Source organism: Pyrgilauda ruficollis, unplaced genomic scaffold, assembly GCF_017590135.1.
Source record: "Pyrgilauda ruficollis isolate IOZ18807 unplaced genomic scaffold, ASM1759013v1 scaffold64, whole genome shotgun sequence".
Classification (NCBI taxonomy): Eukaryota; Metazoa; Chordata; class Aves; order Passeriformes; family Passeridae; genus Pyrgilauda; species Pyrgilauda ruficollis.
This window is the reverse complement of record NW_024528155.1, coordinates 1488846-1510905: the sequence shown is the minus strand read 5'-3', so window position 1 is coordinate 1510905 and position 22060 is coordinate 1488846. Positions and strand designations below refer to the sequence as shown.

Below are 22060 nucleotides of genomic sequence, written 5' to 3'. Positions count from 1 at the left end.
ACAGACACAATGGTGGTCCATATAGACACTAAGTAATCTATAATCAAAATTGCCAAGACAGTTAAGCCTTGCCTTAACTATCACTGCAGCCAGCTATTTTCTCTGCAAATGCAGCAGCAGTGTTAAATTCTTGATGTCTTTCATCCCTCAAACAGATGAATGAAAGCCATATGTAGCAGAGGGAGGAGCATTTCTCCTAACCAGCCTGCCAGCCAGTGGCTGGGCACACAACAGGAGCAGTGTTCTGCTCAGCTTTAGAGAGGGCAGGAGCCACTGTGCAAACTTCTTCAGTGGCTATCCTTGTTATTCCCAGTTGTGATTGATAGCATCCTGAGAGGCATTGCTAACTATTTCTGATCATAAATACAGCCGCTGCTACATGTAGGCCTTAGGGTGTAAATGACTAGTGTAGAGTATAGTATGTGGACCTGTGACAAGAGATAAGTAATAATTTGGAAGACATATATATCAAGAATAAAGGATTAAGGAGAGTAAGACTTTACTCAAGTCTTCAAAGTGATCCAAATGACAGTTACTATGTCTTTGAATGAGAGACCATCTGGTTTGGCTTGGCAGCAAACTATAAAATTGCACACAAATTAGCCTTTCAAAAGTAAAAAAAAAATCAGTTTAGATAATGAGGTAAAACTTCTGCAACACTATTGCCACTGGGTCATGTCACTTTTGTGTAATTTGGGCATGAAAATTAACATCTTATTGAATAAACAAAAACTCACAAAGGTTAAGAAAAGAGGCAGATAAATATGGTCTTTGGAGGAAAGGGAGGCTACAGACCTCAGCCTGACCTTCGGCCATCTTTTGTTGGGAATGACAAACCCCAAGGTCAAACATCCACTCAGCCAGAGTTACAGTCTGAGCCCACCCAGGCTCAGATTATAGCTCACTCTAGTGCAGGCTCTGCCATGTGGTGGGCTACAGACACCCCTGAGCCCAGGCTGTGTGGTTGCTGCTGAAGAGTCCCCACTGCTCAAAATTCACCAAACCCCTAGGCTGGGGGCATATTAGCACCATCCAGGAGAAACAAGCAGAAAGGTTAATATTCCTAAAATACAGCCTTTCATTCCAAGTAACTTGATTGTGATCCTGGTTTGGTCAGAACAGAAAGGAATTCAGATGAGGTGACACTGATGTGAAGATTTGATCATCTGTTTGGTACCCATCTTTTTCCTATACATTTTCATGATTAATGTGCAGTCTAAGGAAATGCCAATGTTCATCTTAATTTTGCTTATTTTTTGGATAAAATTTTATCAGAAACTGAGCTTTCTAAACTCTGACTTAAACATGCTAAAAGATATGCAGCAAATTAAATGCTACAATGTTGATCCATGAACAACGGAAGAGATTCACCTGGGTGAAAAGCTTTTGTCCCCACACAGAAGGAAGGCCTCGCGTTTTTCAGGAAGAAAAATGCCAGAATCTGGGCATGGTATCTGACAATACACAGGCATGGGTCCATGGAAAAAAGAACACTGCTGAAAACACAGCTGAAGTCCCAGCTTGGTACACTTCAATAATTGCCCCAAAGGATTACAACAGCTTCAAGTGAAATTTCTGAGTTTGTGTAACTTTTTTTGTGCATTTCTATTAGAACTGGTCAAAACTAATCTGTAATTTACACTTTTGGATGAAAACCACACCGTTTTTTAAATCAACCATTTTTTTCAGAAATCTATGTTTTGTGTAAGTATTGTGATTATATTTTTGCATCAGTTAAAAAGAAACATATTTCGTAAAGTGTTGCTGTTTCTTCCTGAACTACCTGAATGTGTGCCATCTCAGAATCCTACCAGTCTTCCTGCCAATGGCCCTAAGTCATGGATGAGAATATTTTTTTAAGAGTTTTTTTGGGTTTTTTCATCAAATGTCAAATGTCATAATGTTTGCTCTGAAAGACAAATAATTTTTTTAGTGGCAGAAAAATGTCATTTTGTTGCTGTTATTGAAATATTGCTGGTCACAATAAAATTAATTGACACAAATCCAGGCTAAAATCTACGATTCTGTCTTCACTTCTCCAATTGGAAAATAAGATGTGCTTTATTGAAAACTGATTGTACAAAAAAAAAAAAAAAAAAAAAAAAAAAAAAAAAAAAATCTGAGTTCTCCTCATTTTTGTCAAAGTGGTCGAGCATCTCTTTCATCTCCTTTTACTGGGGCAGTGGAAATGGGGAGACCATTCAAGACAGCTTGAAATAGAAATAGGAATAAGAATAGAAACAGAAATTGAAATAGAGAAACAGAAATAGATATAGAAATAGATAAAAATAGGATCTAGAAAAGAGAACACTTTCTAAAAAAATATCTTCACTGAAATAGTGAGCTTGTTTTGGAAAATTATGGCCTAAAAATGGTGCCAGTCACCAACCCATACTGCTATAAAATTCCTTCCATATATTGATAAAAACTAACACCCCGCTTTCCACAGTGAATGCTGATGTGGCAAAAGCCAAAAGTACATATCAAATATTTTAAAAGACATAAATAGTGACCTTTATGGAACTAGAAGATTAGTCTAGGTAAAAACATTGAACCTTAGATTTGCTTACTTCATATGCATTTTAGATGACACTTCACTTAATGTAGGATTACTAGTTTAGGACTGTAATACTGACCACTACTCAATTTGCAAATCCAGGGCTCCATTACAGGTGAACAACATGAAGAACAGAACTTCCTATGGCCACTATTTCATAGGAACTGGTAGTCATGATAGAACCACTTTTCTCTACTTTGCAGTTCCACAAATGAAATCAAAACATCTTCAGAAATACTCTCAGGTCAAATAAATTTGCTTTGTTATACACCAGTAGGTCTCCACACAGAAAGTATCAGGTTGAATTACTGATAAAATACAGAATTGTTTATGTACATCTTGCTAAATCTAGGCAACTAATATGCAACGTAGCACAAACAACAAATTTATGAGCTACATATTTTTTGCCAGATATAGAAAAAAAAATGTTTTTCTTTGACTCAAATATTCATCTAACTAAACACAATGCACTGCTACACAGCCACTGACAGTGCAAACCTCCCTTTTTTCACAGGAAAATATTGTCTTTGGGTCGAATTAATGCATTTACACAAAAGTCCCTTTACATTTACTGCAACACTGTTGTGTGTAGACAGCAGCACCCAATATACAGGTGGCTCTGCCAATCTGAAAGAGCTACTCACCAATCTTAAAAAAAAATATATTTAAGAATTGTGATTACACTGGTACTGTGTTATTCTGTCATGCCTGAAGACCTCCTTAAATCAAAGCTCCTAGTGACATCAATGGCTATCCTGTCTAGGCAAGGACTGATTAACAGCTGTAGGATATCAGTCTTGATACGCATATGATACAAAACAGCTTTTTGCCAGCTACGACTGGATCTTGTGTACAGTTTGCAAAAAGAGCCTCCTGAAAGAACCTGCATTTTAACAAGAACACTACTTATTTCCATGCAAGTAGAAAGCACTGCGGTTTTGTGGTTGGTGGCTAACCTTTTGTGGCTTTATCATACTTGTTTTAATATAGGAAAACTTCTGGCTTTCCTTCTAGCTTCTTTGCTTTATGACATCATTTCTTGATTGTGTCTTGCAGAAAGAATTGACCCAAATCAAGTTACTGTAGTCTATATCTATTTGTTAATTAGAACTTTAAGATGCAACAAATAAAACACACTATCGACTTTTAAATCTTCAATCAAATAAATATTTACAGCTGCAATTTGCCAAAATTATTTACCTTTCAATAACAGATCACAAAAAGTATATGTGCTACAGATTCAAGTGAATGCCTTGGCTGTCAACAAACAAATTACAAACAGAAGGAAAAATAAGTGCTCCGGCTATCGTTACAGGCTATAAATAGCTGATGTGGTTCTACTTTAAAGATGTGTGATCTTCTACATTAGCAGACTTTTTCAATGCATAATTGACCTTGAGATGGAGAATAACCTCACAGTAGAGTGGCTTTTCTTTTAAAGAACAATGAGTATAGGTATTAGAGGATGTGCCTCTTGTCAATGATCATTGCTGAAATCTGCCTATACCACACTGGGACAATCAATTTTGTAAATGATTGCAATAATCAAGGAAATTGCCTAATTTATAAATCCTGGCATACAGCATTTTAATGGATTTCTACATTTTAATGCTGATGCTTTCAAAGCCAAATGAATTGTTGTCCAAGCTGTCACTACACAAAATGATAAAAACATTCAGTCTTGAGGGTAACTACCTCTCATGGATATTCAGACCATCAGGTACATAATCACTCATTAGGAAACATGTGATAGTTTCCAGTTACAAGCTAATGGCAAAAAAAGCCACAGTTTCCTTACGAAAGAACCTTCTGGGAGCTGAGGACTAAAAGCAGCTGAGAATTACTGAAATAAGACATTAAAAACTTTCCTAGCATCCTTCATCCAGTAAGACAGTCCCCTGTTCTACACCCCACCCTTTTTTTCCATAGGTAAAAATCTAGAATAATCTTATTTCTATGACTAAGAGGCTGATCTAACAACTTTTTGACCACGGATTCTGTCAGAGCAGACATTGTTCAAACGGAAGGAGAACAAACTCAGGACATGATGCCATGGCTGCAGCTGGTGGGTAATCCTACCTAAACCACCCTCCAACTCACTCTCCACCCTGAAGCTGCTTCTGCAGACCTAGTGGTACACGCATTGCTATTCTCAGTTAAACCTTAAGCAATTGATTTCAGCCAATAGTGGGCTGGCAGTGCTTTACTTACTGCTCAATCTCACTAACCTGACATTTATGGTGTACTGATTGGCCTATGTCAGTGGTGGTGGTTGTAAATTCACTTTGAAAAGCTTTGTGTTAACAGCCTTCAACCAGGCTCCGAGACGAGTATGAGCAGGCAAGCTGACAATTGCTCGACCTCCTGCCCTTATTACAGTGAGTAAATCAGGCTTTGAGCCATTAGGCTGGAGCCCGAGGCCTACGCAAAAAGGATTGACATGACTAAAGGTCAACCTCTGTCACACATGTGTAACAATTTGGATAATGGAATTCTGTAACTTATCTGGAAAAGGTGCCAAGTGTGTAGAGGAAAGGTATAGCCTGGGCTGAATTTTTCAGCTTTTATGTTAAGGGATTACTTAAAAGTCTGCACTTTATGTGCATTTGATGCCGCAGAATGTGGGGGACCAAAGTGTGTAGAGCAGTGGTTGAGGCACTTCTGCAGATTATTGAGTGTTACCACCACCTGGAAAAGCACATAGCACTGTTTCTTTTAGTCAAATCTATAATAAATACATTATTGACATCAGGCCCGCAACACATTTTGGGCACTTGTATAGGTCATAGAAGTGCTGCCTTTATTTACCAATTTTGAATCAAAAGTCAGTAAAAATAATTACCTATTAATGATATCATAAATTAATTGCACTTTCAAGCCTTACAAACTAGTCTCATCCAACAGTGGAAATGACTTTTATAATTAATTAAATTAAAAGGTCAAATGTTTCCATTACACTGGTGCCTAGTCAGCAACGCAGAAAGGTAGTGGTCAAATAAGGACAGAATTGAGCTTTTATATTTATTTGTGTTCCACTTCAGTATTTTTGCATATTACATAATGAAATCTCCAAGGTGAGATTATGTGCCATGGAAAAACAGATAGTCCCTGCATGATCTAGCAATTCAGAAAATATTTTTTTTTCTGGGAATAGTGTGTATCCAGACGCGTGCATGTTCCATGCAGTCCTCAGAATTCCTGTTTTCAGTAACACTGTTAAAATTCTGGGGCTGTATCCAACTCCAAACACCAAAGTGTATTCCAAACTTCACTTTGTTCAATAGGAAGAGAATCTGTCCCCATGCCAAATTAGATTAATTTTGTAGCACATGTGCTTAGGCATGCAATACACACACTCTGTAGACAGAAAAAAACCACACCAAAACCATGGAGATACATTAAAATAATGCATAAGAAAGTCTTGTAAAAGTCACAGGTCTTCTAAAAGAAACATCAGGGTTTTTTTAGCTTTTCTACAAACTGAAATTATTACGTATAAAGTACCTTCCACACTTGTGATAGCACTAACTTTTTATGGACCTTAAGAAAGGAGTTTGTAACTAATATAAGTTATCTGGGAAAATGTGTTAGTAAGTGATCCAGAAATACCCATGATAGAGGGCTGCTTTGTAGATGCTTAGCGCAATTTTCTTCTGGGTTACACAGAAGATCTTACTGAGCTTTCAGCTTAGCATGCTACTGACCACAACATTAGTGATATTTTCCCACATCACGGGAAATTGAAATCCATGTAAAAATAAAAATTATTGGTCTTTTTCAGTGGAAAATAAATGCAAGGGTCATACATCACACAAAATCCTCAGAAATGGCAAAACAAAAAAATAACAGAATGGCACCAGCTGTTACTCTGAATAACTTAAGATACAATAGGAAAGTAACTAAGGAGTTTTTTCAAGACAAAATTACTTGAATTTCATGCACATGACAAATTTAAAACAGAGCTGACAAGCAGTCTGGAATACTAGATGACGGATTGTTGAGAAACATAATTATTACTTTAATAGGACGACAGCATGCACATAATTCTATCCCCCAGTGCTTTTTTGTAACAGCAAATTTAGTCCAAAACTGCAGCCTTGAGAATCTGGAGAAGAATCTATCACCATAACTGCAATGAGTGCTTCATTTGAAGCGCAAGGACTCTCTGTGCATATTAATTTGTTCCAAAATGTCCAGTATTGCGGCATGGACCCTGGCCAGTGTGCATCCCAGGAAAATGCCTGTCCTGCCTGTTCTTGGTCCAGCAGAAGGCAAAGGCAATGTTTTCTTTTGCTTCAGTAGAGACACAAGAAGGCCAATAAGTACCCACATGGTACTTTATTAAGATGGCATGCACACTTTCTTGAGCCTATTAATTTGGGGGGTGGGGGAGAGGGGGAGAGAAGGAAGAAAGCAGGGGAAGAGAGGGAATTTTTTAGGGGGAAAATCAGTTACACAGATTTAGCATTTTCTATTTACTAATGAGCACCCTGATATATATATATATATATATATATATATATATAAATAAAATTTTGCTCATCCATGTAAAAAGACGTTGCATATAATAAAGAATTACCTCCAAAAATGCTAAATTTCACTTAAGTAAAGTTGAAAAGAAGTGAAATCATATATTTGACATTTTTAGGGTGTTGCAACTAAAAAAAAAAAAAAAAATGGTTATTTGACCATTCATGAAAGAAAAAAAAAGATATAGCAAACTCATTATCAAGCACATGAAGAACAGGAAACGATAAGACTCTATCATTTGATATGTCTGTCAGTAAAAGTTTTTTCATCTAAGCTGCATTTGTAGGGGAAAAGACCATTTACAAATTAGCTGTTTCCAGAATTCACAGTTTAAAATTGGGAGCCTGAAAAATTTTGACTACTACAATGCATGCACATTTAAAGCTCGGTGTTTTATTCTAATAGAATTTAAGTGTATATCGTATACATTCCTTAAGTCTACTCTTATTAAATTTTGATGTTAAACAGAAAGGGGAAACCATGTGCAACTAGATTAATTTATCTCCAGGGAGTAAGGACACATTAATAATTGAGATAATGTTTTCATATATGTTGGAATCAAGTGTGCCTTTCCACTTCTTTATTAGAAAACACATTAGTGGAAAATTATCTCATTCTCATCAGTAAGACCTAATTGCTAAGAAAGTCTCTGTTTCTTTGCAATAACAAAAGGATTATTCTCACTACTTCAAAATAGAAAAAAAAAAGGGGATCAAAAACATTATGAAGCACTGCTGGAATAAATGCCTGTATTACCAAAGAGAATGTTTATTTAATACACCCAGTCCTGTTTTTGTTTTAAACAAATCAGAGTTTATTGTATTTTTATAAAATACAAGCAAACTCTGGTTATAGAAGTGGGCCAAAGGGGAAAAAAAAGCACTACAGCTGAAATGACTAATATGTTTGGCTTTCTGAAAGACTGATCTTTCTGTAAGTTATAAAAAATTATCTTGGCCGATTGTGAGAGAGCTCTATAATTTCCCATGAACACCCATAGGTGTCGAGGCCTGTTGTGAGGTAATGGAATGGTATGTAACTCACTCTGAGCACTGCACATTATGCTCTGTGGATTACATACAAAGCAAACATCGAGTGCGTGGTGGGAACACTTGTGCAGACAGGCTGAAGCATATTTCCATAGCATTGAACTATACATCAAATGCAGCACTTCTGATGTTTCCCACAACAAAGAGTATAAAGAAAAAAGCAACCAAAAGAGTGACTACACTTAAAAGTGTTCGCAATAGCCCTTCTGTTTGCCTGGTGTACACAAAGAACTGTAAACTAAACAAATAAACTCTGAACTAAAACAAATATCTATCAACTTTACATTGCTGAGAGTAAAATAATAAAATGCAATTTTTGACACTAAAAATGCAAAATTCTCTCCATAAAGTCTATCGAGACCTAATGCTGAACAGCTGATCTGTAGACAGACTTGCATTTGCAGCTGTGTGGGAAATATTGGTGAAAGAGAATGGACTAAAGTCACAACTTTATAAAGGGACTATGATGAAACATTTATTTATTATTTAGAGTGATTTATTCCGCAGTCCTATACCATGTAACTAAATGAATACAGACTATTTAGATATATACTGTCATTTGCTTTTACGTATTTTCATAGATCATGTTCTGTAAAATTACACTTTCTGATTACTTTCTTTTAATACATTTTTCTTTATTAAACATTGGTCTTCTGACAGACAAAGTACGCCAAACTGAAAGACAAAACAAATGAGAAACAGCAAAATTTTGGCTAGAGCTTAGGGTATGTGTTTCTTTGATAAGAGTTTTTGTCATTAACAGAAATAATTCAAGACCATGAGTTGCCCAGCAATACATTATTATTAAATAAAATTGAATTCTTGTTTTTAAGATAATTCCATTTAAATGCATGCATTCATTTCACTAGCGAACAGGAAATCTGTGTTGTGTATTAAGAGCACAAGAGTAATCCCAAACAAAAACTGAGCTGACAAGAACTTATGGCCTGAATCTGGTGCATACAGTAGTACTGGTTGTTATTTTTTTCATTAGTATCTTTTTGGGTTATGCTTTTAATTTCTCTAAAATGCCCTAGCTTCTTTCATTGCTTCAAAACAGTTTTTAAGTTAAACTGAAATAGCATAAAAATTCTTGCTTATTACAAAAGGTATTGTCAATATTTGCAACTTTACTTGCATAAAACTAATTAATACATTTTAAAAAATTAAACTCATCTTGTAAATATTTATGGAAAAATTATCTGACTCAATTTATCTAAATTTCAGTATTTATTGTAATATGTGGATCTCATTTTACTATTATATATTCTGTTAATTTGAGTAGTCTAAACCACAATACCCTTCTTAACAATTACAGCCTCCAACATCATTATAAAGTGTTACATAAAAAATATTTGATTGATAACGTATCCCAAAATACTGTAATTATAATGACTGGGCTTTGGTAGGAAAAGGTTAAAATCCATATTGTCAATATCTGCTGTACAAGAGAAATTCCATCTCCACTGGAGGCAGCAGCAAAACTCCCAATCACTGCAATTCATCCGGTTCTACTGATCACATTCAGGCGTGTTCTGAGACTGATCTTTTTAACGTGAAAGTCTTGCCACAATGACTTTTTGGGTAAATACCTTGAGACAAAGACCCCGGTGTATTTATTATTTGTTTACACATAGGAAAAGCATAGGAGCTCCGACTCTTCCACACCCCCAAATATCTTCCAAAGATCCATTCACTTTCACTGTACACACACTGAAGACAGCAAAAATATTCTGCGCCTTCATGGATTCCTTATATTCTGAAGATTTGGATTTGATGTAGATGAGCAAATACCACTGATCTATGGGCTTGTTTCTACTGACTGTTGCAGTTAGTTTTGAGGCAAGCAGAGATTGCAGCTGCAGAGGACAAAGCAGAACTAAAAAATTATACCTTCCAGTACAAATCAAAGAAGAAATTAATGGCAAAAGACTAGGAAGAGAGTAAGGTCTTTCTGACACACAGGGATTATAGGTTCTTCCTAACAGTTATCACTGTTACCCTCTCTAAGACAGTGACAAATATTTTAAAAATAAAAACCAGCAGCTTTGAGATATCTGAAAGTGGCTTTCACACAAAAGTACTGGAAATCTCCTTAGGGGAATGCAGAGTAGGTACAGGACCAGAGCTGAACTAAACTGAACAAGCACTAACTCCACACACTACAAAGGGTCAGGCTGTAGAACAGGGTCCTAGGCTTATTTCAGCAGCTTTTCTTGGACTGGCTGGGGGCCACAGCAATGGTACAGCTCTCCATCTCAGCCCACATGCACTGCTCTAACATGGTACCGCTGGTGCTGTGACCTGAGAGCTCCATCAGCTCTTGTAACTCTGGTCAAAATATAGAAAGCACTGGGTGTTGTATGAGCTTCAGACTTCTCTGACCAAGACTCTCTACTACACATTACAGCACCTGCAACAGTCAGCTCTTCCATGCCAACCAGCTGGAGCTCTGTGCTATCCACCGGTTTTCCGGCTACCTTTATCACAGCAAGGCTTGTGCTTGCACTGGCTACATTTTCAAACCTGCTTACTCGGTTTATTCGAATTGTGGGTTTGTTTGTTTATCTTCACGGCTAGTTCTGGTGCTAGTACTGCATACAATCACACTCCATGTTTACTTCAAAAATATCAATTTTGACAAGGAAGGAAAGATGAAAACTTACTTCCCAGAGATGCTGAGTGTTCCTGATGGCACCTGCTTGAACCTTCTCTGGCAAGAGCAAGATTCCCTGGAAGGGCCCAATCCAGGTGCCCTGCTGGATCCGTTGTGCTGCACAAATGCCGTAGGCCAGGCCAGGCACCGTGCTGGTGCACAGACACACTTCCCGGGGCAGGTCCCGGAGCCACTCTGGGATCTCGGGCGGAGGGGCTGCCGCGGCCGCACTGCTGGTGCCCACCAGCCGGCGCAGGGAGTGCAGGGGCCCGTGCATAGGGCACTCACCATTGCGGTTATCGGCACACATGTCACATCCTGAGGGACAAAGAGGGAAAAGCGCTGTCAGTGCGGTGCTGCTGGCCACCACTGTCACCACTGCCACGGGCCACATCATGCAGATCCCTGTGCTTGCGCTGCCATTTCGTGGCAGTACTGCCAGCACTCATGCACATCGTGCCCTTCTGAGCGTTGCTTAGGCTCTTTCCCAGATCTCACCAAAGCCTTAAATAAGAAATTCCAAAGGCTAAGCAGAAATCCTGCAGACAATTTGCAAGCCTTGTGTATTCACAAACCTGCCAAAATTAATTTACTTTAACAATGTTTTTAAAGATGAATTTTTTGACTAATACAAATAGTCCAGTTAAACCATCCCAGTGTGTTCCAGCGAGACATTTTAAAACACAGTCATAGCGTGTTACAAGTCCCTCTCAACTGCCTTACCACAGCTCAGCCCAAGGGCTTAATTGGAACAAGATTTAATTTAGTCCTTATTTTAAATGAACATCCCCTCTGGTTTTTACATCCACATGTGTGTGTGCATGCCTGTCTGTTTGGAAAATAAAATAAATAAACCAGAACCTCATGAATGACAAATTGGAGCCTGCATGCACATTTACTTTACTAAAGACAAATCTAATCTTAAAACTGAAATTATGCAGCAAATATTTCTGGGCACACACTTGAAATTTTATTTATTGAATGGGAACGCATGTTCTTTGCCTGTACCATGTAAATGAAGCTAGGAAAATACCAGAACAGCATATCTGAGTTCATGAGCAATTCCTGTGAAAAAGATCAGTTTGTAAAACTGTTAATTTCCCTAACTGTGGTTAATAATGAATGAAGTGTCTCTATTTTGGGAAGATCCTACCATGACTTTTCTTTTCTGAGCAGAGAAAATTTTGGTTAAATGTTTCCACTGAACACTATTCCACATGCCACAAATGTACATCTTCCAGGAAAATGTTTCATGTTCAAGAAATTAATTTCTCTGGAGATATGTCGAGTTAACATAACAATGAATCTCTTGAAATAAATTGCCGTCTTCTTCACACTTCATTTTCATAGCACAATAAATGTTTTCATATAAATTTATTCCAGAAATACAAAGAAAAACCAATAATTATGGCATACTACTCTTGTAGCAAGTCCTACATCTTTCCCCTAATAATTTTATATACCACTCCTTATAAAAACAGAGCACAGCATTCACTACAGAAGCGAGACTTTCTTGGTCTATGCCACAGATTTAGACTTTTTAGACTGCCTGCAACCACAGTTTCAATTCTCAGGGGCCCTGACTCAGATGTTCTTCTTTCCAAACTGGATGTACTGAGTATTAAGTAGGCCTCTTTCCTATGGATCCTTCAAAGGAAAACCCTCCCCTCATTTCAGCAAAACCTGCTAAAGGACAATAAAAGATACATCTTCAAATGATTGCTTCTATGTGTATTCTCCAGTTTTAGACATGCTACATAAACACTCTTTCCCATCATCCTCTTTTAAATTTTACCATTAAAAAAATGATGCATTCAGCAACAAGAAATTATTACTAAGTTACACATGGAAGCTAATTTCCTAAATTTCCCTTATACACCTTTGGGTCTTGCCGAAAATGCCTGTCTCCACCTGGTGCTCGCCTGTCCACGTTCCCTACCAGCAGCACCAGTTGCAGACCCCAGCAGAAGGCAGGGAGACAAGCCCTGAGTTGTGCATTGCTCTGAAGCCCCTGCAGAAGGGCTGCCGGTGAAACTGGTCCCAAGCCATCCATGCCTCGAACAGGTCCGGGCAGGGGGCAGGAGGCAGAGGAGCGCCGGCGGGCGCGGCAGGACAAAGCCACTTCGTGGGGACGGCGGCAGGACAAAGCCACCTAGTGGGGACCGCTCTTAGGTCGGCAAAAGCGCGACTTGGGCTGGAGGGTGCAATTTCTCCTTGCCCTAAGGACACAATCCCTGCCGCAAAACGACTTCTCTTGGGATAAACCGCCACTGCAGAGGGGTTTTGCTCTCTCAGCCACGTCAAATAGAGGTGGATGGCGGATGGAGGACGGGATTTGCAGACCCCAGGGAAGCTATTTCTGGAGAATCCTAAAAGAATGCAGCAGATATTCCTACAACCATTCTGAGGCATAAGGAATAAAAGGCTTCAAGGATATGCTGGAGAGGGAGGGAATAGGGCAGCGGGGCAGTTGGGATTTTTGTTTTGTTTCGTTTTTTTGTTTGTTTGGGTTTTTTTTGGTGGTTTTTTTTTTTTTGGTTTTTTGGAAAGTGAGGTATCGCCACAGCATCTTTTCTTTCCTTTCCTCTTCGAAACCAGTCCTCAAGAAACCCTGTAGTTTTGGCATGTACAAAGATGTTAGGGGCAGCACTGCTGTTTGGCACTGGAGATCACATAAGAAAGGAACCCAGATAGGAAAAGTGAAGAAAAAAAACCCAAACAACGAAAAAAGAAAACCCACAATCCAAAACAGTTTGGCATGCGATACATTCTAAACAGATTGTGGCTGAACTTCATGATCTACAGTTGGACTTGATGACTTCACAGGTCTTTTCCAACACAAATTGTTCTATGATTCTATAAAATCAATAGATTTCAATCTACCCATGCAAGTTAGAAAGAAAATATCTTACAGGAAAACTGAGAGCTTAAAAAAATTATGTCTAACCATGACGTCAGTTAGCACCTAGGGTAGGCCCTTGAGTTCTAATTATTTGCACTGCTTTAATATTTTCTAGATAGGCAACCCTCCTCATAACTAGCTGATTACAATGGCTTTCTTGGAGGAACTGTATCTCTGGAGAAATTTACATTAAACCTGCGACGGTATCTTCTTTACTCCAGTCAGACAATCTCAGTGTCAAGTTCCTGCATCCAGCCACCAGATATACATAACTTTTCATGAACAAAAATTTCAGTACCTGCCTAGAACAATAATTTCTTAACCTCTTTCTGACAATATCTGTGCATGAATTTGGGTTAAACATTTTATTTCTACATTCCCAAGAAAAAGAAATTAAGAAATTGTCAAGGAGTATAAACAAACCCTGTGTCACTGTCATTTACCCTTACAGAAAGTCACACATGGTGATATTTATTTTCCAGTGTCCAAAAACAGTGGTAATGTCTTAATGCTTGGCAGTCACAGTATCTGATCCCCTGCTGTGTTCCTTTCCCCTTTGTCCTGCCAAAGCTGAAAATTTGGAAAATGGAACATCTTTTGAAACTGTTTTGGCTAATGTCTTGTTGATGAGAAGGGAGGAATCTGTCTTTAATACTAAGCAGTACTGAAATTCTTCTTAGTTTCATGCTTCATACATTTAGCTTTAGTTGTTATGTAATTGCACAAATAAAATCTTTAAAAATTCTCATAAATGTTATAAGGAAAGGAAGCCATCCTAGCTATATTTTACCATGCCTGGAGTAAAAAGCTACTGTGCATCTTTTCCTCTTCTGTAACTAACTTTCCTGTAAAAGTGAAAGCGTCCATTTAAAGACCATCTCTGTAACCAGTGTATTCCTTTGCCTCAGAGGACAAGGGAAGGATTTCCTTCATATCATATTGGGGAGGAAAAAATCGAGAACTCCAAGACTTGCACACTACCCTGCCCCACAGCAGAATGAACAGCATCATCTTTGTGTATGCTGCAGAGCACAATGTGACACACTGCACCAGCATGCTGAATAAGACGTGGAGAAGAAGCGAGGGCTTGAGAGGGAGAGTGCTGTGGTCCACTGACATCACCAGACTCTCCAAACTGGATGGTGGCCACGCTGGTGTGGGGTGTTCACGTGAAGGGGATGCTTCTGCAAGTGTGAACTTCCCAGAGGATGGCCAGATAGGGTGACAAGGAGAGCTGTCCTGTGCCCTTCCTCCAGTTTTGGCCTCAGAGAGCAGCTGAGTGTGAGTACAGGTCTTCACTGAGAACAGTTGAAATGGATAATTCCACTTTCTGTAACAGCATCAGCCAAGCCCCAAATCAAGTCAAGAAGAAGCAAGAAATGTAAGAAAATTGGAGGACTTGCTGAAAATGGAAAAATAAAGGAGGATTGCAGCCAGAGCAGAATATGTCCTGATAAAATCTACAGATGCAGAAGGTAAAGTCAGTGGGAATACTCCACTGCAGGCCCAGATACAGCCAAACACTTTGGAAGGAGATCAATTTCCTTCTTTATACCTTCATATTCTATAGATAAGGAGGATTAAGGAAAGGAAGATGCAAGAAAAATAAAATTAAAGGATTTCCTAGTGGAGCTGTTTGGCCTGGTTCTTATGGAAGGACTGCAATATGTTACTGTTTATGTGCCTCCAGAAAAATGAACATAGTAATGCCAATACTATAACTCCATGTGAGTACACTTAAAAGTACTAAACCTAGGCAAAAGGACATATCATTGCCCCCAAAATGTAATTTTAAACATGCACCAACATAAATAACACTACTACTGCACACTTTTAAACAAATCTGAAAGGAAAAACCTTTTATCAGTGAAACTAGTGTTTAACACAGTGTTTTTACCAGCAAACCAGCTGTAACAATAAATGAAAGCAATACATTTTTTCCTCAGCAATAATATGCTTCAAAGGTGCAGTTAGACTGGATACCTGCAGTTTGCTGGTATTAAAGAAGGGTGGCCTCTGACCCTTTGCTTCATAATTCACCACAAGCATGCAGGTATCCAGTGTAAGTGGCCATCATTTCACATGGTATTACTCACTTGCAAGTATAAATCACTACGGCTGGCCCTGCATCCCTGTCTGGGCCCGGGTACCCGGCTAAGCAGAAGGGAGGGCTGGAAGAGACTGCTTCCCTTCGTTTCCTGAGGGCTGGAGCTTTCCAGGGAAGCTCAGCCTCCCTCGTACTTCAGTTTCCTCATTGATGATCTGTCATCCACCCCCTTTCACCAAATTATTGGCAGTTTCTTTCAGACTGCCTCACTGGAGGCAGACTTTCGGGGGTACGAAGCACAGATGCGCTTTCCCATCGGGTGCCCTCTATTCATTTAGTTATTTATTCTAACTAGTCTTTGCAGAGAGCGGGACAAAGCCGTGCCCGCTGCCTCTCTGGCAGGGCTTTATCCCGCTGGCACTGCCGCCGTTCCCCCGCCGCGCAGGGTGCCGGCGGCGCGGGCGCTGTTCCCGCAGCAGCGCAGGAGCTGCCGCGGGGTCCGTGACTCCCGGTCGGGGGCCAGGCACACCCCGCGCCAGCTCCGCTGGGGAAGATGTTGTTCGAGGGCCCGCCTGGGCGCCCCGGAGTAGGTCAGGGAGTCCGCCCGGCCTTCAGAGAGGCTTTCGGGGTGTTTTTAAGAGGCGAGTGGGTTGAGGGAGGTGGGTTTGATTTTCCCTGCTTTCTACGGTAGGTTTGAATGAATTAAATTTCCGTGTCAGGTATGAGAAGGGTAGGAGAATATTGTGTGTAGATAAACCTTGCCACCCTCTGCCCCTGAGAGACCCCCATATACAATGTAGAGATGATGAATAGGCGCCAGGAGAGGAGATCGAAGTTCAGTCCGCACCGGCTCCACTCTCTCCTACAAAACTATAGGGCAATTAATTGTGGCTTGTCCCCTCATCCTTCATCTCCTTGTGGCACATATCGATGGAGATTACTGCTGATGGACCATTTTATCACCCTAAATAAACAGTCACCACCTTCTCTAACCTCAATCTAATGTATGGCTATCTGCTATGTTTAAGGGTGCTGGGTAACTAATGATGTAAAATAGCTAAATCATACAGGTTACCAGCAGCCCAGAGGGGAAAAAAAAAAAAAAAGTCCAAATATTTTCCACACCGATCCACTTCACAGCATGTTATATATACACTGTCTCCCCATAAATTGAATGGGAAAAAGCGTGCAAAGTGCTTGGTCGCGTGACACTTCAGTTTTACACAGCGTATTTATTACAGCGGCAGGTTGGTGCTTTCTGGCGAAGGTGGAGGAGTCTCAGAATTCTCAGTGCGGAAGCATCTCCCCAGAAGCTAGGGGCAAGCCTCCAAGGGAACGAGCCGGTCCCGCAGCCCCCGGGCTCACCGTTGGAGATCTCCTGGGCCCGGGCGCCCCTCCCCCAGCACCCAGAAATACCCTTGTGCTTCCAGACTCAAGGCTGGGAAGCAAACGGTCCCCAGCCGCCTGCCACTTATCGGGGCTTTAGCATAATCCCGTTTACTTCCCTGGGAGTAAAGACTGCTGGGCTTTAGTTAGGGTTTTGCGTCTTGATTGCTTTTTTTTTAATTATTATTTTTCCCTAGCTTACCTCCTTTCAATTTAAAACAGTTACATACAGACCCGTAACCCACAGCTCCTAGGCAGCCCCCGCCCCCTCCGTCGCCCAAGACCGTGCCATATTCACTGATATTTGACCATCAAGGCGTGTGTCTACTGGGGAACCGCCGCCCATCCATCTTCCCGCGGCGGCCGCCCGGCGCCGGGCCGGGCCGGGAGCTGGGGAGCGGGGCCGGGCGGGGTGGCGGGCAGCCTGGGCAGCCTGGACAGCCGGGACAGCCGGGACAGCCTGGGCAGCCGGGACAGCCGGGACAGCCGGGACAGCCTGGGCAGCCGGGACAGCCGGGACAGCCGGGACAGCCTGGGCAGCCGGGACAGCCGGGACAGCCGGGACAGCCTGGGCAGCCGGGACAGCCGGGACAGCCGGGACAGCCGGGGCAGCCTCGGCAGCCGCTCGGGATCCCCCGGCTGGCCCGGCCACCGCCCCTGCCCCGCCGCGGCCTCGCAGAACGAGCGGGGCATTCGCGAAATTCGCCGGCGCCTCTCTCGAGCGGGTGGGACCTGCCGGGGAGCGGGGATCACGCGGGTGCCCCGGAGAAGAAGGGGATACTCGGGATGGAGAGAGGGGTATTGTTTGGGAAAGTAAGGGAGACCGGGCACTCGCTCGGCTGGTGAAGGAGGTACAGCTAAGACTAGAGCCCGAGAAACAGACGGAGGCCTGCTGGGCCGAGCAGAGGAGCAGACCGAAGCCCCCGCTCCGGGGAGGGGATTAATCCCGGCGGGCGGTGTGTGTGTGCCGGGCCGGGGAGAGCCCGCCCGTCTCGGCGTGTCGTTGGGGCTGTCCGGAGATGGAAGCAAGCAAGTACGACTCAAACTAAAGTAGACGGCACCTCATCTCACCCACAGCCCCCACCTCCTTCCCCTCAAACGGGCTGTGAGGGTGGGAATGATGCGAAACAGGGAGTGAGGGTGGGAGTCAAGGCGGCTGGAAATCCCGCTTGCCCACGGACCGCTAGCGTGACCCTGGCCACACTCGGGATGCTGCGCAAGGGCAGCCAGGCCGGTGCCCTGCAGCTTCTTCCCTTGATCGTGCGAGTGCTTGGAGTGCATCGCGCGGCACAGGCTGTAGTTGCGGCACTCCTTCACTGACAGTTTACTTTTTTCTTTATTTTTTTAAAGCACGAGTTGCCCAAAGCAACTGCGCTTGGTCCCAGAAGACCGAAGCACTCGCGTTGGAAGTTTCACTCAGAGGCAACTAATAACCGCTGGAGCGAAAGCCTTCCTGTAAACAAGTAAATTATAAGAATGTTTAGACCTAACTGAAGAAAAACAAACAATAAAAAAAGCCGAGATGGTGCTGGCTGCCCCCTGCCCGTCATTCCGACGGGGACGGATGCCCCGTCAGAGCCGGACGCGATTCACAAGCGCCCTTTCCGCAATCGACTCCTTTGCTTTCCCGAATCCACCTTTAATATCGCGCTCGGGAAGAAATTATTCAGGCTTCGCCTCCGACTCTGCGGGGTGCTGTTATTTCACTCAATCCTAAAAAATGTTCCCCCCCTAAAACGCTTTTTAATATTCCTTTCTCCTTTTAAAACCTTTACCTTTAGATTTACAGAGCGGCTCCGAGAAGCAAAACATGTATTGTCTGAACGGTTCGATTGTTGAGTAGAAGTGCATTTCGGATTCCATTTTCTGCATGTAATATATAATATCACGTTTTCTTCACCCGAGAACACAAAATGCACGAACAGGTTTCACTACAGGGTAAGACTAAGCACGAGGAGGTCACTCAAAATAAACTCGACAACCAATATAGAAGCATTTGAAATATTAAGAAGGCGGGAAAAATCTCCACCAAACTCCGATTCAACTTTCCTCCCGCACATATGCACAGCGCTGAAGACTGTGCTAGCATCCACGCAGTTTAATTAATACATAACAGGGTGTCATGGAAACTTTCAAAACAAGCTCCTCATCTGAAATTTAATTAAACGAATCCGCGTTTTGCTTGGGCGTGTGTTTAAGAACTGCTGGTTTGGGGTACCGTTTTTCCGTTCAACAGCCTTCCTTAAACAGACATTTGGGGAGTGGTGGTTGAGAAGGACAACAACAACAACAAAAATAGTTTTAAGAAACCTTAGGATAAAGGGAGTGTTTGAAACAAACACAATATTTTTTTTAAAAAAAAGTGCATGGGCAGAAGCCATGTGTTTTAAGAGGGACAGATCAGTGTGCTCTGAATGTTAGTTATAAAACTGATGAATTATTAGGCGTTCATATAGTTCTTTTCGTGCTGTGAATTTCCTCGGTTGCGTCTTATTGATAGATACGGAGGGTGGGGGTGGGGGGGGGGGAAGACAGAACCAGCTTCTAAAATTACAAACCTCTCATCCGTACAGATGTTTAATAATAGGGGTTCCCCCTCCCCGCCCCAAAAAAAACCTCCCAGCTGTATAATTGGCAACAGCAGTATAGAACTCTTTAGAACTACCAAGTGCTAAATTAATTCTGACTCAAGCAGACTTTTTCGCCTAGAAAATTGTCTTTTCTCTTTAAATGACCATGTCATGCTTTTCCGTAGGGGTGAAAACTAAAACCAACGAGGTGTTAACGAGGTCTGAAAGGAAACGATACTCCGAGATAAGAAAGAGGAAAACTTTGCACTAGACCATCTGATGAAAACTGCAACTTTCTCCCTGCCCAGCTCGGAGGAGTAATTGATTTCTGCGTACTCAGCGAAGCCCGGGCTTTCCGGGCAGGAATGGAGAGGGCGAGAAAGGACCAGCTTTGTAGCTAGTTGCCTTGAACCTTTGCTGAATCCATTTTCCTAAACAGCCCTCCGAAAGAAATTTACCCCCGCCAGAGCCTTTCCGGTGAGGTGTGCCTTCAAGGCAAGGCACACTTGGTTTCAGACCAGAAAAACTGCTACTGGAAGATTGCAGCCCGTATCCTGAAACAACTAGTAACAATGCAAAAACTAAATGGAGAGAACGGCCAGACGGAGGATGCTCCTCGTGCAGTGAGAGCGGAGCGGGCACCAACTGCTGTCCCCCAGCCTGGAGCGTTCCCGGACCGGCGCCACGAGGGGAGAAGCGGAGGGTAAGCGGCGGAGGAGTGCGAGAAGGGGCACGATACGTACGGTTGTTGGGGTCGCTGGTGTGCTGGTTCAGGGGGATGATCTCCATGCGCTGCTGCCCGTACAGGTAGTAGTCCAGCTCCTCGGCAGTGCAGCGGTACCGAGAGGCACCACGGTCGCCGCATTTGCCGCCGCCGCCGCCGGCCCCGCACAAGTCCTTGACCTGCAGGGGAGCGGGCGCTCCCCCGGCCGGGAGCTCCGAGCTCTGCAGCGGGCCGAAGACCGGGACCTGGGTCACAGGCAGGGAGGTCAGACCAGCCAGAGAAGCCGCGGCCGCAGCGACGCACGACGAGGTGGAGGAGGAAGACGGAGTGGACGAGGAAGAGGAGGAGGAGGCAGAGGAGAGGGAGGTCGGGCGCTGGCGGAGGCTGTCAGCCGGGGGCTCGGCTCTCTCCGGTGGCTGGAGCTGGGCGAGGGGCCCGCTGCTTTTGAGCTGGCTGCTCTGAGGGAAAAGCTGCTGCCAGTGCTGCAGATAGGCGGGATCCACCTTCAGGAACGCGGATCCGCCGGGATCTCCGGGCTTCAGCATCGCTCTGCCTGTGGAGCAGGGAGGAAGCGGACAAGAAGACGTGAGACCCCCGCCCCGCCCTGGCAGGGCCGCCCCGACCCGGCTGTCGGACACACGCTCGGACACGCTGGGCCACGCGTGGGCTGTGCGCCGCGGCTGTGAGGGATCGGCGGCGGGACCGTGCGCCCGTCGCTTCCCCTGTCCGTGGCCAGGCTTGTCAGGAGAAAACCTCGTCCCGAAAAGCCCCAGGACGAGAAACGTGGTGGCCGGGGCGACAAGGCTGTCCCCCGGTGCCCTCCCCGGATCACGGGCAGGACACGGGCGGTGGCGGGCAGCCACACACGCCGGCTCACGGCCGAGAGCCCCCCGCCTTCCCGCAGGGCGCGCAGCTCACCCCGTCCCCGGCGCTCTCACTGTCTTCCCTTTTCACTCCCTTCCCTCTCTCCTCGGAAGCAAACGACTCTCCGCTGACAACAGGGAGGAGGAGGAGGAGGCGGAGGAAAGTTCAGTCACACGCACACACGCGCGGGTCTCTCCGGCCGCTGCTGTTTTCCACTCGGGCGTTCGGAGGCGGAGGGCGCGGGCCGGCGGTGCCCTGCCCCGGGCCAAGGTGCCCCGCAGTGCCGGGCAAGCCGGAGAGCCCCGGGCCGGGTCTGCCTTACCTGAGCGGGGTGAGCGCTGCTGCACGGGCGGCGTGCGGAGCTGTCGGCTGTTCCGGGAGCCTTCGAGCCGGACCACGGCCGGGAGCAAAGATTTCTCTGGTCTTTGTCCACGCGGGAGCGGGGTGATCCTTCTCCAGGTTCCGGGGACGGAAGGGACGGCTAGCTGCGAGCCACCGGGCTCCCTCTGCTGTGGCTGCGCATCGCAGTCGCGGCCGGGCGCTCGGCTCGGCTCTGGCAGGCTCTGGGCGAGACACGTGGGTTTTACGACAGCGCAAAATACAAGTGTGCGTGGTGTGTACGAGAAGGAGGGGAGGGATTGGGAAGTTACCAGCGAGTCTGGGTGCAGAGCTCTTTTTTTGGCAACTTCCCCCACTTTGTTCCTTGCTCAACTTTTAAAGTGCCCCTTTCTTCCCTTCCCTCCTCCTTCCCTCCCTCCCACCCCCCAGCCTTCGA

General features: G+C 43.7%; 1 protein-coding gene across 1 annotated transcript in view; it reads right to left on the bottom strand.

Moving 5' to 3' along the window:
* PRDM6 (PR/SET domain 6) overlaps positions 1-21680 on the bottom strand; it is a 74312-nt gene extending 52632 nt beyond the window's left edge. The window contains exons 1-3 of the mRNA XM_041484176.1: positions 21608-21680; positions 20441-20974; positions 10803-11110 (exon numbers count right to left, since the gene is read on the bottom strand). Of these exons, the coding sequence (XP_041340110.1) occupies positions 10803-11110; positions 20441-20966 (834 nt within the window). The 5' untranslated portion in view covers positions 20967-20974; positions 21608-21680. The remainder of the gene's footprint in view (positions 1-10802; positions 11111-20440; positions 20975-21607) is intronic.
* Positions 21681-22060: the final 380 nt, after the last annotated feature.